At 44.4% G+C, this 17134-nt stretch overlaps 1 protein-coding gene across 3 annotated transcripts in view; it reads right to left on the bottom strand.

Moving 5' to 3' along the window:
• Nucleotides 1-1728: 1728 nt before the first annotated feature.
• Nucleotides 1729-17134, bottom strand: part of LOC137358646 (protein eva-1 homolog C) — a 421707-nt gene continuing 406301 nt past the window's right edge. For all 3 annotated transcript variants that reach the window (XM_068024805.1, XM_068024791.1, XM_068024798.1), the window contains one exon: nt 1729-3377. In XM_068024805.1, the coding sequence (XP_067880906.1) occupies nt 3010-3377 (368 nt within the window). In that variant the 3' untranslated portion in view covers nt 1729-3009. The remainder of the gene's footprint in view (nt 3378-17134) is intronic.

Here is a 17134-nt window from a genome sequence, read left to right as displayed (position 1 = left end):
AACCCGTCCTTCTTGTACAGGTCCCACCTTCCCCAGAAGGTATCCCAATGATCCACATATCTGAATCCCTCCCTCCTACACCAGTTCTGTAGCCACGTGTTCAGCTGCACTCGCTCTCTGTTTCTAGCCTCACTAGCACGTGGCACCGGTAACAATCCTGAGAATACTACTCTGCTCGTCCTGCCTTTCAGCTTCCAACCTAACTCCCTATATTCGCTTTTCAGGTCCTCATCCCTTTTCCTAGCTATGTCATTGGTACCGATATGTACCACGACCTCTGGCTGCTCCCCCTCCCCCTTAAGAATCCTGTAGACTCGGTCCGAGACATCCCTGACCCTGGCACCCGGGAGGCAACATACCATCCGGGAGTCTCGTTCGCGACCACAGAATCTCCTGTCTGTTCCTCTAACCACTGAGGTGTAACTGAGGTGGTTTTCCATTGCCTTCCTCACAGTTTATATCTTCAGACTATCTTTCTCCTAGCTGGGGGGCAACCATGGTTCAAGACATTCACCTACATTTTTACGATGGGGAGATTGGACATAGGTAACCTCACTGGACCTCAACCCAGTATTTACAGCCAGCCCTCTCTATGTTCTAAGGCTGTCTGGAATGCAGCCTGAACTAAACAAGTAGTCACTAAATCCAGATTACTCCGCTGGATGTCAACCTAATATTTAGAGATTCTAGTCTTCACACGTTGGGGCTGACTGGAATGGCGCTCAAACCTGTCACCTTCTGGTTCAGAGGCAGAATGCTAACAATGAGCAAATGCATTGTTTGTAAATTGTTCAAACTATCTGATAACATCAAGTGGAAGTAATGAGACATAAATGCAAATAAACAAAACAGTTTCCCCACCCTGGTCTTGCTTGAGGAACAATTATACTCTTTTAAAAACTAAACCAAAAAAAACCTGATATTACTCTAAAACATCTGCATTTTCTTTGCAGAAGAAAAACTAGAAACCTTTTCATCTAGTTTCAAAATCTGTGCATATTATTATTGGCTATCCCTCACAGGCAAGCATGATGTCATCCATGAGTCTGAAGATGGCTGAAGAGGCTGATTCAGGATCTACAGACTTTATGCCCCGTAGGGCATTTGTTGTCATGTGACATGTCTGATCATGTATTATTAGTTCAGGTTATGGGTAATAATACACGACCAGACATCCCACGTGACAACAAATGCCTTAAACCTAACCCCTATCTCCAACTTAATCTTATTCTCTGTTTATGCATAGGCCCAAAATACAAGCCAAATCATGTGGCTCTTAAAACATTTGGCCCCAAAATTTTCCCACTGTATGATGCGCAGTGGCTTCCTGAACTAGGAGGGAAAATCATGAAAGTTTCTGGTACAGTGAAAGCTCCCATGAGGCTTCTCCCATCGCCTGCTTAAGCTGCTGTTTCAGCTCCTGTCACTCTAAATATAAACATAAAATCTATACATTGTGCATACAAGAACGGTGCATCAATTCATTCATAGATGTCTGGGGCAGGGTTCAAACCCTTCATTTCCTGACTCAAGTGGGAATGCTACAAGTGGCTTGTTTCAAGTGTCAGGTAGTTTACTGTAATGTATTCCAATATCTAAGCATTTACCTGAATATTGTGGCAGCAAGTTGAACCTAACAGCAGCACCAGTGTTTCAACAGCCATATTATTACAAAAAATACAGACGCTCTAAAGGCAGAAAACAATTTGTATTTTTTTTTAACCTTTAATAGTTTTCTCTCGTGTTTTAAAATCACAAAATTTTTTACATAGTAAAATATCAAGTATTTTGTCATGGTTTTGTGGCGTAAGGTTCTGAATATATAAACCTTGTTAACCCATCACAAATCTTTATTGGAATGTCAAAGATAGAGATTCTGGTCACAATTAGATCAATGAGATTTTCTGGATTTTTTATATTGGAGCTGTCTATGTTCTATAGCTGTCACAAATAAATCCGCACTGCATGATTGTATAGCCAGTTCTCCATATGTCAAGAAAGCTGAGCATAAATGGTTGACGATATTTCATTCGGAAAATATTGAAGTATCATTGTAACTCATATCACTAACAGAAAATACTAGAAATTCGCAGCAAGTCAGCACCTGAAGTAGAAAGGCAGTTTGATGCTTATCAGACCACTGCTTCTAGCATTTTTTGTTTTTCTTTCAGATTTTTAACATATGCAGTTTTTCTTTTTATCACCACACTGATAACTTGGGACATTTAAAAAAAACTCAAGCAGATGCTAAGAAAACCGGGCAAGCTCACTCTGTTGTTTTTGTACATCTTGTCATAGTTCCCAACAATCTCAGTGATGAGATCCTTGAAGAATGGTAACATTCAGAATTGAATTTCCATTTACTTCCTTTTTTTAAATCTGTATCCAAGAGAAGATCACGTTTTGTTCAACTAACCTTGAGTACATTACATTCATACATCCTGATTTTGTAATTTATAAAGTTTGTCGATACGATAAAAAGTTTTGTGCAGCACTTTCCAATTGTCAGCAATAAATGGAAAGACAAAGGCACGTTCGTGTGTATTTCTCATAAAATCACTGTTCAACCTCTTTGAGGCTTTTTCGCTCAAATGTTGTGTATAACCAGTGATATATCTTGAAAAATATGAAAATTCACCATTATATTTTAACAAATAAAATAACAGGATTTCATCCCTGAGGCACCAGTTCAGTTTTGCCACTGGAAAATAGGTCTAAAAATCTGTTAAATAAGATAAATTCCTTGATGAATTAAGGCTAAGATGATTCAGAGGATACTGGTCACAATGCATTCTTCAGTTATTAAGGAGAACAAATTGGCCTGAATACTTTGAGAAGTTCTTTCAAATGCTTGGCGAAATTAAGGTTCTTAACTCCAGTTATTGCTCTGGAGATGCACCCAGAGCTGAGGATAACTATAGTTCCAGTCATACACAGCTGTCGGACGTCAAACTCACCATGATGTCTTCTAAACCATTACATATCAAAATTGCAGATCTAGATAACACATTAGTAATAGCGATTCAAACTCCTAGTGGCAGGAATATCTGGCTGGCCATTCATCCAGATCTCGCGAATTATCCGTTCTCTCTCTTCTAATCTCTGTGCCCGTTCCAGTTCTTCCGCCGAGGTAAAAACATTCATGTTTAAAGTTCTCTCGAAGCGGCGGTGCCGCCTGGCAGATAGATCGGAGGTAGTATCAGAGTTATCATCATCACTGTCATCGTCATCATTACTATCTGCCTCATCTGTATTCTTGACCGCTGATTTCTTAAAATCTGTCTGGCAGGATATCCGCACTACCAGAGCACACAGTGTTAGAATCAGTCCAATGCACACCCCAGATACAAAATACAAAGCGGTTTTCTCAGGATTGTCTGTAAAGGAAACAGAATCAGTTTATATTACTCAATTGCGTTAAATAGTAGAGGAGAAACATGGTGCATCCTTCTTAAGTTTGAATGTCCATCCTTTCTGCATCTCTCAGCTGGGAACCACGTGCCAATTTTCTTATTCAATTCATCAGAAAGGCAAGATAGTGTATCTCACTACATCTCAACAATGCCATCAATGAAAGTGTATTATTCATGCCATCAATGGATATATTTGGGTATAGGAATGCTCCCTGCCTTCTATTTCCTTTAACTTTATCTGCTCCCGCCAATGTAATGACAATGTTTCAGCTACTCCTATATGCTCTTAGCCTTTTCCTAAAATGTCTTTCCAGTTCATAATAATTGATTCATAATTTTCATATGTCTATAAAACAGCAATTAAAATTCATATCTTTAAGCAACTTCTTTAACTTCCATCTAAATTGCAACACAGTTAATAAGACTGTGTTCATTTAAATTCCACTCTGCATCTTTCCATGCTGACCTGATTCAAGCAGCCCAGGAATTCCTATTATTTCCAATGGCATAATATAAATTCCAGCACTTAATACAAAAAAGTAATAACTTCTTAACGGTTCAAATGTCACTCTATCCTTCTTAGCTGTGAGCTACAATTGGCGCCAACCTTTGCACGTTTGCCAATAGGCTTATGTGCCCTTCAAGTTGTTGGTCAGATAAAACTTTTACTTATTCTGCCATTCACTGAATCGCATGCTGTCACTCTTGTTGACAAATTTATTGACCCACTGTTGTTATGAGTATTTTCAAATTTTCCTTTCATTTAAATCAATGGTAACCTAAGTGATAGGATAGGCTTTTACAGATAAGCTTCAGTTTCATTATTTATAGTAGTTAATATTTAACACATGTAATAATTCATCAATCAAAATGAAATTCTCCTCATTGTAGCCAAGTGTCTTGCCATGCTGCCTTGTTAATCTTTAACTGCCTGAACCTAGATTTATTCTATAGCCTGTAACCCAATATGATCCTTAAGCATCACAGGACACTGAAATTTATACTCAGGAAATGTACTCATTCACATTTTAATTAACAAAAAAAGAGAACATCTGTCAAGACAAAGTTCATATTTAAAGAAATTCAATGAAACATATTTAAACTCACATAGTATTACCTCTGAGCAGTATTTTATAAGCTCTAACTAAATTTACTTCATTTATATAACTTGCTTTTCTTGCTGAAGCTTCAGACTCATTCTAGATGTACACGCTTGCTTAGCCAAGCTGTCTGCAAATTCTCCAATACATTTGCTCACATTCAGTTACGATGTAAAAAGTGATTAAAGCGCCTGGTTAATGCATAAACAGGGGAGAGGTCAGCTGCCAGTGGGAGGGCATTTATTGCTTCCCACCCACTGTAGTTGACCGTACTCTTACTGGATGTCAGTAGTTCAGCAACAGTAAATGGTACAGTGCCATCTAATCAAATCACAAGGCCATTAATGCTCACTTTAGCTGACTCTAAGGCCGAAATTTTACATCACCCCAACGGGCCAGATGGTGCCTGGGGGGGGTGGCATAAAATGGAGCGGGAGGCTATCCCAATCCGCTTCCACCTCCGTCCCCCTTTACGTGGTGGGGAGGGGGGGGGTGCGAAAAATGGCCTGCCCACCCCATGCCAATCAAGGCCCTTAAATGCTCGCTTAACAGCCACTTAAGGGCCTTCGCCCGACTCCACGCAGATTTTATGCGTGGCAAGCGGGCGTCCTAGAGCCGGAAAAAGCCGCCTGGGAAAAGCAGGCAGCTTCTGATCATCTCGGGGCGGGGGTGGGGGGGGGGACCCTGCTCATCGGGCACAGAGCGCCTGATGGAGGGCCGCCCCCGCTACCCCAACCACCCCCAGCACCCAACACCCCCTTCCTCCCAACCGACCACCCCTACTTCGCCGGGGCCCAAGCAATTACCCCCGGCGAGGCACCAAAACCTACCTGTCTTCCCAGCTCCATGTCTTTGGCTGGGCTGCAGTCCCAGCAGTGGCCACCGCTCCTGGTGGCGCTGCTGGGACTAAGAGCTGCCGAACTGTTGATTGGCCAGCTCAAAGAGGTAGGACTTCCTCCCTTCAGCGACGCGGAAGCGCGTTCGCCACTGACTTTTCAGTTGGTGGCCGACTCCTGTCTGCCCAACGTGAAATCCCGGCCTAAGTGCACTATTTCAGGCTTTATATTTTGTCAGCTTTATTTACAATCAAAAATGAATTCAGTCAAAACGGCATCATTATTTTGGGTTGATGGTGACATGCTTCAAAAACTTAACTGTTAGAATAAAAAGAATTATAAACAATCTTTCAAGTCTGCAAGTTCCCTGTATTGACTTGAGAAAGTGCCTTTCCCATCAACAAAATTGGTGACATGTCAGTGTGACTTTGTTTCTGAATGGATGCTTGGCCATCAGATGGTGGTGTAGTGGTAATGTAACTGATCTCGTAATCCAGAGACACAGGTTCAAATCCCACCAAGCAGCTGGTGGAATTTAGATTTAATTAATAAAAATCTGGAATTGAAAGCAAGTCTCAGTAATGGTGCCATGAAACTATCATCAATTGTCGTAAAAAACCCATTTGGTTCACCAATGTCCTTTAGGAAAGGAAATCTGCCATCCTTACCTGGTCTGGCCTACATGTGACTCCAGACCCACAGCAATGTGGTGAACTCTTAACTGCCCTCTGAAATGGCTTAGCAAGTCATTCAGTTGTCAAGGGCAACTAGGGATGGGCAACAGATGCTGACCTTGCAGTGACACCCACATCCCATGAAAGAATAAAAAGAGTCCCAGATAGGGAGAAATTCTGTATTTACATGTCTTCTTTTTCTAAGTTGAAGTTCGATTTTGTAATGAAAAATAGCTACAATGCACTGTTAAATGTCCACTAACATATGGTTAGATGCAATCAGTTTACAACCCAACAAGGAATGCAACTTGGCAAAACAGGACATTTAATTATTAACTACTGCTTGCAGATGGGCTTGTCTGTATTGTATTAAGCAACATTTCTGTATAAAATGTAAGCTCAGGATTCTTGTACCACCTCTTCACCAAAACAGTAAGTGTACTGTTCATAAAATTGGGAAATTTTAGTTCATTTAGGAATCACTGCAGATTGCATTGTGAATATATTAATAAATGTAAAACTGTCACAAAAACTATGCTCAACATTCTTTTCCTCTTGCTGATTATTCAAAGGGACAGGGTCTCCATCAATTTCAGAAGCGTTCAGTTCCTTTGATAGCCAAAAGCCACTAGCTGTTAAAAATATTAATGCATAGCTAGCACACAATTCACTAATGCCTCTCTGCTGAGAAGCTCCAGGTCCTGCTGGCCCAGTGCAGAGCTCCCAAATGTTTTAGTTAATATGACTTTTGATTGTAAATTAGGTCCCCACCTGACTGAGGGAGTAAGAGACCCCTGTTCTGAGTTGAGCGAAGATGGTGAGGGACGGGGGTGGTGATCAGGAACGCAGTGCAACCGCCTCATCATCTTAACCCCTCTCTGCACTGTTTCCGCCAGGTGTACAGGTTTAAAATTGATTAAGATCATCCTGAATGACCCTAGGCTAACGAGTCTGGTGTTAGTGCAGCTTTAGCACTGTTGGTATGTTCAGCACATGAGCAGTCCAGTTGTCACTGATGATGTTACAAGCACTTGATATGTAAACAAAATCTTTATAAGATTACAGGTATTTGGCATCTATGTTATCGCCATCAATTTTGTATGTCAAGGGTCAATTTCTTTTCTCATTTGTTATGTAACTGTGCTGTGCTCCTTTCTTATCAGCAATATTCCACAATATTATGTAAAACATTTTTGTCAATGTATTTTTCACCATCATTTTCCACTTAAAATCATTGTCAATCATACTCCAACCACAAAAAACGTGAGCAAAAAGTTATCACAGTTCCTCACCCATCCCAGTATTAAACTTATCATATAACAAGCAGACAAAATAGTCAAAAACATATCATAAGCAAAACCATAAATTAGCTTCCACAATGTTGTTCCTACCAAAAGCAGCTCTCCTGGACGCTAATCATTCATCCCCCTATTCTACAGCAAGTAGTTAGATAATATTTATATTTCCTTCAACATCATCAGAACTACAATGCCCAAAACCCATCATTGCTTTCCTGAGCAGATAAATTCCCAGGAGCCAATAATCCCCAAATATAAAATAAAAACAGAAAGTGCTGGAAATACTCAGGAGGTCTGGCAGCATCTGTGCAGAGAGAAATATAGTTAACATTTCAGGTCTGTAACCTTTCATCAGAACCTCTGAAACGGTAGCTGGGATTTTATACCAGTGACGGGGGACCTGGCGGCAGGCCAGATGGCAGGGGGAGACCCCGCCTCGGACCTCTGTTGGACTCCTGATGGAATTTCACGGCGGGCAGCCAATTAACTGCCCACCGTCGAGGATGCATCCCTTTAAGGAAGCTCTCGCCTCCAGAGCTGTTGCCAATCGGAGGGCCGGTAGCTTTGCAGTACCAGAAGCATCACCAGGAGGGGTGGCATCTGCAGGGATTGCAGAAGTCCTACAGTGGACAAGGTGTCAGAGCCCCTGGGGGCACAGGTAAGTGGGGTCAGGGTCGCCGAGGCCAATCAGCCAGGCCGCAGCAAGCCAATTGGGCGGGGGTGGCAGTTGGTGAGGTTGGGTCTTGCCGTGGGGGTGGCCATTGCCATAGATGGTGCCCTCTGGGGCCATGGATTGCCCCTAGAGGAGAGAACCCCCTGCCAAGCCCACCAGGAGGCCGCCAAGTCTCACTTGGTGTTGTCTCCACATGGCAGTAGGCCCCTCCGAGCTGAATAAAATCAGAGCAAAGGTGGGAAGCTGTACTTAAGAGGGTATTAATTGCCACTTATGGGTCTCAATTGACCTGATGTGGGAAAGCTGTCCTCAGGCCTTCCCTAGCCCATACAAAATGGCAGGGGGCCAGGATAATGCCAGGCACTCCGCCCGCACCACCCCATGCCATTTTGTGTGGCCCCCCATCCCCTCCTCCTTGCCTCCATTCCCATCTCCAAGGGCAGGATAAAGTCTTGCCCGATCTGAATGCTGCAGGAGATAGGGTAAAAAAATTATGGTAGAAACAAACAGGAATGAGAGATCACTCAAACGAGAAAGAGAGATGCTGGTCCTGAAGGGTGTTGAGAGAACCCTGTTCTGGACACAGGAAGGGAAAATAAGAGACTTTGTTTTTTGGAACTGATTTGACAAGGGTAGCAGGGAAAATGAACAGATAAGTATTGTTAACTATGTAGAAAACACAGGCATCTGCCATTGCTGCTCTGAATATAGTCACTATATGATTGAGATCATAGGGGTAACTTTAACCTATCTCACCAGATGGAAAATCCATGGGTTTGGTTTTAAGCCCTGCCCAATATTACACTCCATTAAGTTCAATAAGGAATAAAATCAGGCAGGGTGTAAAACCAGCATTCCACCCCAACCAATCAGTTCACCTAGGTTCAAATTGCAAAAGCAAAATACTGCAGATGCTGGAAATCTGAAATCGAAACAGAAAATGCCAGAAATAGTCAGCAGGTCTGGCAGCATCTGTGGAAAGAGAAACAGAGTTAATGGGCTGAATTTCATGAGCCCGCTGCCGATCTCTAAAAATGGCGGCCCGCCTGCCAAAGAGCCACCGTAATCTTAAGCACGGTGGCTCATTTAAATAGCCACAGCTGCCTGCCCCCCTCCCATCTCGTGAGGGAGGGGGGGGCAGTCAGTCCCCGGCAATGGCATTAGCTGCCTGTGCGCAGGTGCTGGCGCCATTTTTAAAGGGCAGCCAGTTCTTCCGCCCAATTTTAATTTTTAAAGTCCTACCCCCCAAAATTAAATAAATAATTTTCTAACGCCCCTTTCCCAACCCTCGCCCAAACTGCACAAAGTTTAAGGTTCAATTCTTCCCACCATCCCCTACACCCATTACATGTATTCAACCCCGTTCTCCCTCCCCCACCCCCACACTGATAAACTTACCTTCTCCCCCGCCCCCCCCTAACAGTGTGGTGCCTCATTTCCCCAGACGGAGATCTGAAGGCGTGGGAGTGCCATAATAATGCAGGCCCTCAAGATCACAGGTAAGTCTATTTAAATTTATTAATTTTATTCATTTGAATATTTAAATTGTGGTCCCATCGCCCAGCGGCGGGGGATCCACCATGGAGCCTCGCTGCCGCCGGGAGGATCAGGCCAGACCCTCCCGGCGTTGAGGTCCGTGTTGGGCCTCAACTGGAGCCATCTTCAGGGCTACCCCCTCGCCATGGAACCCGATGCCTGGGGGAGAACAAAATCCAGCCCAATGCTTCAGGTCTGTGACCTTTCATCAGGTTCAAACTGCCCTCAATCACTCAGCCTGATACTCCCTCTCTCACCGCAAAGGAACAGCCTCCACTCTTGTTTTTATTGCCTGTGTATTAAGAATCACCTTGGCAGAGTGCAGAGATGATCACACACACCCATAATGATGCTCAACCAATTTTCCTTCCATTTAAATGAATGGACAAAAGATCCGTGGGCTCAGTTACGAGCATGTGATTCTTCACATCCAGGCTTGGCTCCTCCACCCAGGCAATGCTCAATGCTCGGGTGGTAAAAATATAATTCTGCCCAGCATTTCCCTTTGATTGCACGATTGAGACTGTGAGCTCAGTACATGGAGCATCACGGGTGTATAGCCATCTGCTACCAATTTTTTTTATAATTCATTCATGGGATGTGGGCACTGCTGGTATTGCTGGCATTTGTTGCCCATCCCCAATTGTCTTTGAGAAGGAGGTGGTGAGCTGCCTTCTTGAACTGCTGCAGTCCATGTGGTGTAGGTATACCCACAGTGATGTTAGGTAGGGAGTTTCAGGATTTTGACCCAGCCACAGGGAAGAACACGGATATATTTCCAACCCAGGATGGTGTGTGGCTTGGTCAATGGTAACCCCCAGAATGTTGATGGTAGGGGATTCAGCAATGGTAATGCTGTTGAATGTCAAGGGGAGATGGTTCGATTCTCTCTTGTTCGAGATTAATCATTGCCTGGCACTTGTGTGGCACAAATGTTACTTGCCACTTATTAGCCCAAGCCTAAATGTTGTCCTGGTCTGTATGCAACAGTAATAGTATGTAATGTAATACATCAGGACACTGTGGTAATGTGCCAGAACTGCACTAAGTAGTTTGTAATTTAAAATCAAAACCATGTGCCTATTGTTGCTTTCAGCCAGAGTGATTAAAATAAGGTTACAATATAGACTGTGATACTTTCAAAATTTGAACTTGCTTGAAAGTCACTTGAATTTCATGAGCCAAATTGTTACCAAGACTTTTTCTGTAGGTCTTTATGAGTCTGGGCCTCCTACGTAAATAGTTATAATGAATTTATTATAAGTTCTGTTCAGAGGATTACATGGAGTTTCACCAGGCAATGTGGCCTGAAGACTCTTTCAATGACACTGTACCTCACTGTGTTCTGGCAGATTCTGCACCTTGGCAGCACACTGTATGAGCAAACCTATTAATATCTACAGCACAAAAAACACTCTGTTCCAAACAGACCACCTCAGACTTAACATCCACATCACTCTGAACCAAACATAAACAAATCCGTTACATTTTCTTTCCCATTTCCAATTTTTACCATAAAATCTCTCATATTTTCAGGTAACAGAAGTTAAACTTTCCTCTAACTACTTTTGGAAAAGGTTGGTTTCTTATAAAATGAAGTTTGTGATGAGGCATCTCATGATGTGTGACTGAGCATCAAAAGGAAGATCACTGTATCACGTCAATCTACACCAGGACAACTAGTAATATTGTACTGAAGTAAAGCACCTACATAGAAATAAATAGGATTTGCAGTGCACCAACAGGCCTTTCAGCAGTTACCTTTACATCTTTCCAAAATCTGTCTACATATCTGCTCCTCTACCTCCCACTGGTTGTTGGGAGGCCTGTAGTAAACCCCCAACATCGTGACTGCACCCTTCCTATTCCTGAGCTCCACCAATATTGCCTCGCTGCATGATCCCTCCGAGGTGGCCTCCCGCAGTACAGCTGTGATATTCTCCTTAACCAGTAATGCAACTCCCCCACCCCTTTTACATACCCTCTATCCCGCCTGAAGCTTCTAAATCCCGGAACATTTAACTGCCAATCCTGTCCTTCCCTCAACCAAGTCTCTGTAATAGCAATAACATCATAGTTCCAAGTACCAATCCAAGCTCTAAATTCATCTGCCTTACCTGTTATACTTCTCGCATTGAAACAAATGCACTTCAGACCACCAGTCCCGCTGTGCTCCGCAACATCTCCCTGCCTGCTCTTCCTCTTAGTCTTACTGGCCTTATTTACTAGTTCCCCTCATTTATTTCACTTGCTGTCCTACTGCTCTGGTTCCCACCCCCCTGCCACACTAGTTTAAACCCTCCCGAGTGACGATAGCAAACCTCGCAGCCAGGATATTTGTGCCCCTCCAGTTTAGATGTAACCCATCCTTCTTGTACTGGTCCCATCTGTCCCTGAAGAGATCGCAATGATCCAGATATCTGAAACCCTCCCTTCTACACCAGCTGTTCAGCCACGTGTTTAGCTGCACTATCATCCTATTTCTAGCCTCACTGGCACGTGGCACAGGGAGTAATCCCAAGATTACAACCCTAGAGGTCCTGTCTTTTAACTTTCTACCTAACTCCCTAAACTCCCCCTGCAGGACCTCGTCACTCTTCCTGCCTATGTCGTTGGTACCGATGTGTACCACAACCTCTGGCTGTTCACCCTCCCCCTTCAGAATGCCCCCTGTCCGTTCAGAGACATCCTTGACCCTGGCACCAGGGAGGCAACATACCATCCTGGAGTCTCTTTCCCGTCCACAGAAGCGCCTATCTGTGCCCTTGACTATAGAGGCCCCTATAACTATTGCTCTTCTGCGCATTGTCCCGCCCTGCTGAACAACAGAGCCAGCCGTGGTGCCACTGCTCTGGCTGCTGCTGTTTACCCCTGATAGGCCATCCCCCCCAACAGTATCCAAATGGTATACTTGTTAGAGAGGGGGATAGCCACAGGGGATTCCTGCACTGAATGCCTGCCCCTTCTAGCGGTCACCCATCTTTCTGCCTGCACCTTGGGTGTAACCACTTCTCTAAAACTCCTGTCTATGACGCTTACTGCCACCTGCATGCTCCTAAGTGCATCCAGTTGCTGCTCCAACCGATCCATGCGGTCTGTGAGGAGCTGCAACTGGGTACACTTCCTGCAGATGTAGTCGTCCGGAACGCTGGAAGAGTCACGGACCTCCCACATCTCACAGGTAAAGCACTTTATCCCTCTAACTGACATTTCTAGCACTAATTAATAAATTAATTTAAAATAAATAAATAAATGTGGTTATCTATCTTCCCCTTAATGCAAATTAACCTATAAATCAGATCTTAAATGTTTTAATCCAAAACGTTCTCTACTTTTTTGCACTAATTCTTCTTGTGCTAGTATTCCATTAGTTTCAACAGTCCTGCCATACCTCCCCTACATGGCTATTCTTCATGTGCAAATCTAGGCAGTGTGGCCCAAATTTCCTTCAGGTTTGGGACACAGTCGGAAGGGATAAAGCATGTGTTTAATCCCAAGTGAGGGAGGAGAATTAGGCAGGACCAGGAAACGCTGGTCCACTGCCCAGAAGAACATCAGTACCAAGCTTCCACTGGGCCTATAGTTGGCTGAAGTTTGGAGGTGTGAATTGGCTTCCTGAACCAGGAGGGGAAAACCAACATAGTTCCTGGTACTTTGATAACTCCCCTACTTTGATAACTCCCTTGGAGGGCTCCTCCCGTTGCCTCCCGAAGCTGCTGTTTCTGCTCCTATCACTCCAAAGTTAAACTTAACATTTGTGCTGTGTGTATACAGGAATGGTGCATCAATTCATTCAGAGATTTTGTAAAACTATTTTTAATCATGTTAAGTTTGGAATGTGAAAGTTAAGCCTACAAAGAACTGCACTAGCAGTTGAGGTAGCAACAGATATGTTCGTGTAGCACCAAGAATTAATTAATGGAGTTCACCAAACTATTCAGTAGTGCTCAGACTACATTCTTCTGAATTGCACGAGATGATGTCACCTCTTCTCGTGGGTTTCCCTGATCTAGAGGCAATTTAGAATTTCAGCCATTTGTAGTAACAAAGACAGAATTTGAGGAGATTTGACCCTTGCTTTCAACTGTAGACAGGATGCCAATCCCATTTCCAGTCCTAATCCCAACCCACATCTGAGATTTATGCTTGGAGATTGAAAAATTAATCTCTTAATCTGAATCAATGGCTGGATCTGTATTGGCTGGGTCATATCCCTATTGATTTTGCCTCATACCTTTGAATAGTGTGTGCCTGAAATGGTTTCATCACAGTAATGGTCCCATTGGTGGAAGGGTCAAGAACTAGAGGACACCAATTTAAGGTGATTGGCAAAAGAAGCAACAGTAACGTGAGGAAAATCCTTTTTACGCAGCAAGCGGTTAGGATCTGGAATGCACGGCCTGAGAGTGTGCTGGAGGTTGATTTAATTGTGGCTTTCAAATGGACATTGGATAATTATCGGAAGAGAAAAGATTTGCAGGGCTACGGGGAAAAAACATAGGAGTGAGACTAGCTGAGTAGCTCTTACAGAGAGCTGGCACAGAATGGCATCCTTTATATGGGGGGAATTTCAAGCTCTCCCCCACAGCAGGTTTGGAGGCAGGGAGAGCATGTAATCGGGTGGGATGGTGGTGCGGGGGGGTGAGACAGTGGGGGGGGAGGGGAGCCTGCCACCTTCCCACCTCCACTGAAATTAAGTCCAGGTCGGGAAGGCCTGTGAACGCTGCCAAATGAAGCCCTTAAATGGGCAATTAATGCACAATTAAGGGCCTCATCCTGCCGCCGCTGCAACTAACCCAGTGGCAGGCAGGCCTGTCACCACACAGGGAGCATGGCAAAAAAAACTGTGCAGGTTGCTTGCTGGCTTCTGCATGGGACGGAGTGGGTCCTTCATTGAAAGGTACTTGGTGCCTGAACGAGGGACCTGGCATCGGGAAGGAGGTGGCCTACTGAGCGTCACCCTCTGCCCTTGCTGCCAACCCCCCTACACCTTCCGCCCCCGCAACCTTCAACACCCCTCCTGCCCTAATTTACCTGTAGCCTGGGTCCAGTGTCACTCCTAGGCCTCGGGTGGATGCTCCACCGGCAGCAGCCGCCACTTCCGCAGTTGCACCGCTCAGATAACAAGCTGCCAGCCTCTGATTGGATGGCAACTCTCCAAGGGTGGGACTTCCTTTGCTGGGATCCTTGATCCCATGGAAGGCCCATCGCTGTCTAGTTAAGGGCCTAACTGGCACTTGATTTAGCAGGCCTTCCACGGAAGGGGCGATGCGGGTTCTCGGTAGCACTTGGTAGTCCAGATCCCGTCGCCAAGATAAAATCCCGGCCTATGATTCTATGATAATACAGTTCTTAACAAGTTTCCAAAAGTATATTCCAATTGTAGTTTTAGCTTTGATTGAACATATATTTCTTTCACATAACATCTGCAAAAATGACCGCTTAGATGCAGTTTTATTCTATTAGTTAATTACAACAAGTGATTATTTCTATAATGTTGTTAGGGTGTCTTTTTATCATTTGTTTCATCGTATCCACTTGCATTGTGCTACAAATAAATCCAGCACATTAATATACTTTTTACACAACAGATTCTGCTGAAGAGATACTTCACACACACACTTGGTCATGAATCTTCAGAGAGAGAATTGCAATGCCGAGGTCTTTCTTCCCCTCAACAGCCTTTTTACAATGTCACATGGTTTACACGCGTTGGTGTTAACCTTACCCATGTGCTATATTATATGACCTGAATCTTAACATTACAGCTAAATTTTAGGAAAACCACCAGCTTTGGCCCCTACCAGCAATGTTATTTCCTTGTCATGCCTGCAATCCTGCCCAACCATAGTATAAGGCTAAACCAGACTGTTCACAACCTCATCAATGTGTTCAGTGCCAAACTGATTTTCTAGCCACATAACCTCTCCATCACAAAGACCGCCTACTTCCACCTCCATAACATTATCCATGTCTGGCCCACTTCAATCCATCTGCTACTGCCTCATACATGGCTTATCACCACACTTGTTACTCCCAGCTGGGTACCTATCCTTCACCATCTACTAATATCAGCTTATTTAAAATGTTACTGTATCCTCTCCCACACCAAATCCTGTTTATCAGTTGCCCTGTCCTCATTGGCCTAAGTTGGTTTCCAATCCGCAAGCACATTAAATTTAAAAACCTCCAGTGAAAATTCCTTGAGGCCCATTTTCAGGCCAGAATTGGATGTCATCATGGTTTTCACGCCCCAACTGGGAGGCTGGAATCTGGCCCAAATGTGGACCTCACTACGAATATTTGGACAAGCTGCCGGTGCTGTCTCACCTCCACAGGCATCTCTCCCATTATATAATGATGAATGTCAGGCCATTTGACTCACTGGCAGAGGCCCGAAAGTACATTCCAGGGATGGGGCAAGAGAATGGACGAAAGGCTGATTGTGAGCTGGCAACAGCCTTTGGAAGTCCTGAGGAGACATGGATATGCACTCCAGTGTTGGGCACCCTGGAGTGTTGAGGGTTAAAAACCGAACTTCTTTGTATTATGGAGCAACAGACTTTCCAACATAAACAGGATGGCTTTGAAATGATGTGAGAAGAATGCATAACTTGTCTTCTGCTTTTAGAATCTAAAGGGATTTTTTCCTCAGATATATTAGACCCTAAAGATGCCATCTTGGTAATGACGTTGAAACTTGCACTAGGAATGGCCACCCAGAGAATCGTTAAAGGGCTGATTGCCCTTAAATTATCTGCTACCACTCACTAAGGAAGCTCCATGGCATTTTGGTGGCTAGCCCTCTCCTAACAGAGGCCAGCTGACTGGGAGTAAAAAAGGATTTCAAGTGCTACTTAAAGGTATATCACCTTTTACTATTCACTTACTGCTGGAGGTTTGAAGATGATTTTTGAAACACATCAGGAGACTTTCTGGGACACTTGACAAGATGTCACCAAAACTCTCAATGTTTATTCTGGAAATTCTCTGATGACTTCGCCTAACAAAGAGCAAGTGCTGTGCAACTCCACCTTATTGGGTGCCTTACAGGAGTCATCAGGAGAAAGGGAATGCTTGGTCATTTGCATCTTGCTAGGGGACTACAGGACAAATGGGAGGAGGACAAGGGGACAGGAGGGCGAAGTGGACTCCATCCTCATTGCAGATATAGAACATCCCTCCTCCTCTTGACCTCCTCCACCAGGATCACCAGTGTCATTTCCAAAATCCTGTGCACTCTCCCACTCAGCGCTTGAGCCATCCTGAAATGTGTTGCCATGTGTCAGCCAGCACACTCCACACCTTCAGTGGAAGTCAGTGAGTGGAACCCACATAGGGCTGGATTTTATGGGTCCACCTGAGGCCGAGTCGGAGGCGGTGGGACCCATAGAATCACGACGGGTAGTGGTGGGTGCAGAGGGCCCATCACTGCCCCGTTGCCAAGCGATTTTCCCATGGGTGGGATCGGCCAACGAGGGCCTTCCTGTGCAGAGACTAATTGAGAACCTTAAGTGGCCTCCCTCTGCTGGGATTTAATCAAAGCCTAGGGTAGCCTCCGCCATGCTACCCATGGCCAATCTGTGGCCCACGGAGGGCCCCAG

This window comes from Heterodontus francisci, chromosome 3 (genome assembly GCF_036365525.1).
Source record: "Heterodontus francisci isolate sHetFra1 chromosome 3, sHetFra1.hap1, whole genome shotgun sequence".
Taxonomy (NCBI): Eukaryota; Metazoa; Chordata; class Chondrichthyes; order Heterodontiformes; family Heterodontidae; genus Heterodontus; species Heterodontus francisci.
Note: the sequence above shows the minus strand (reverse complement) of the source record. Positions and strands in the feature narration are given on the sequence as shown.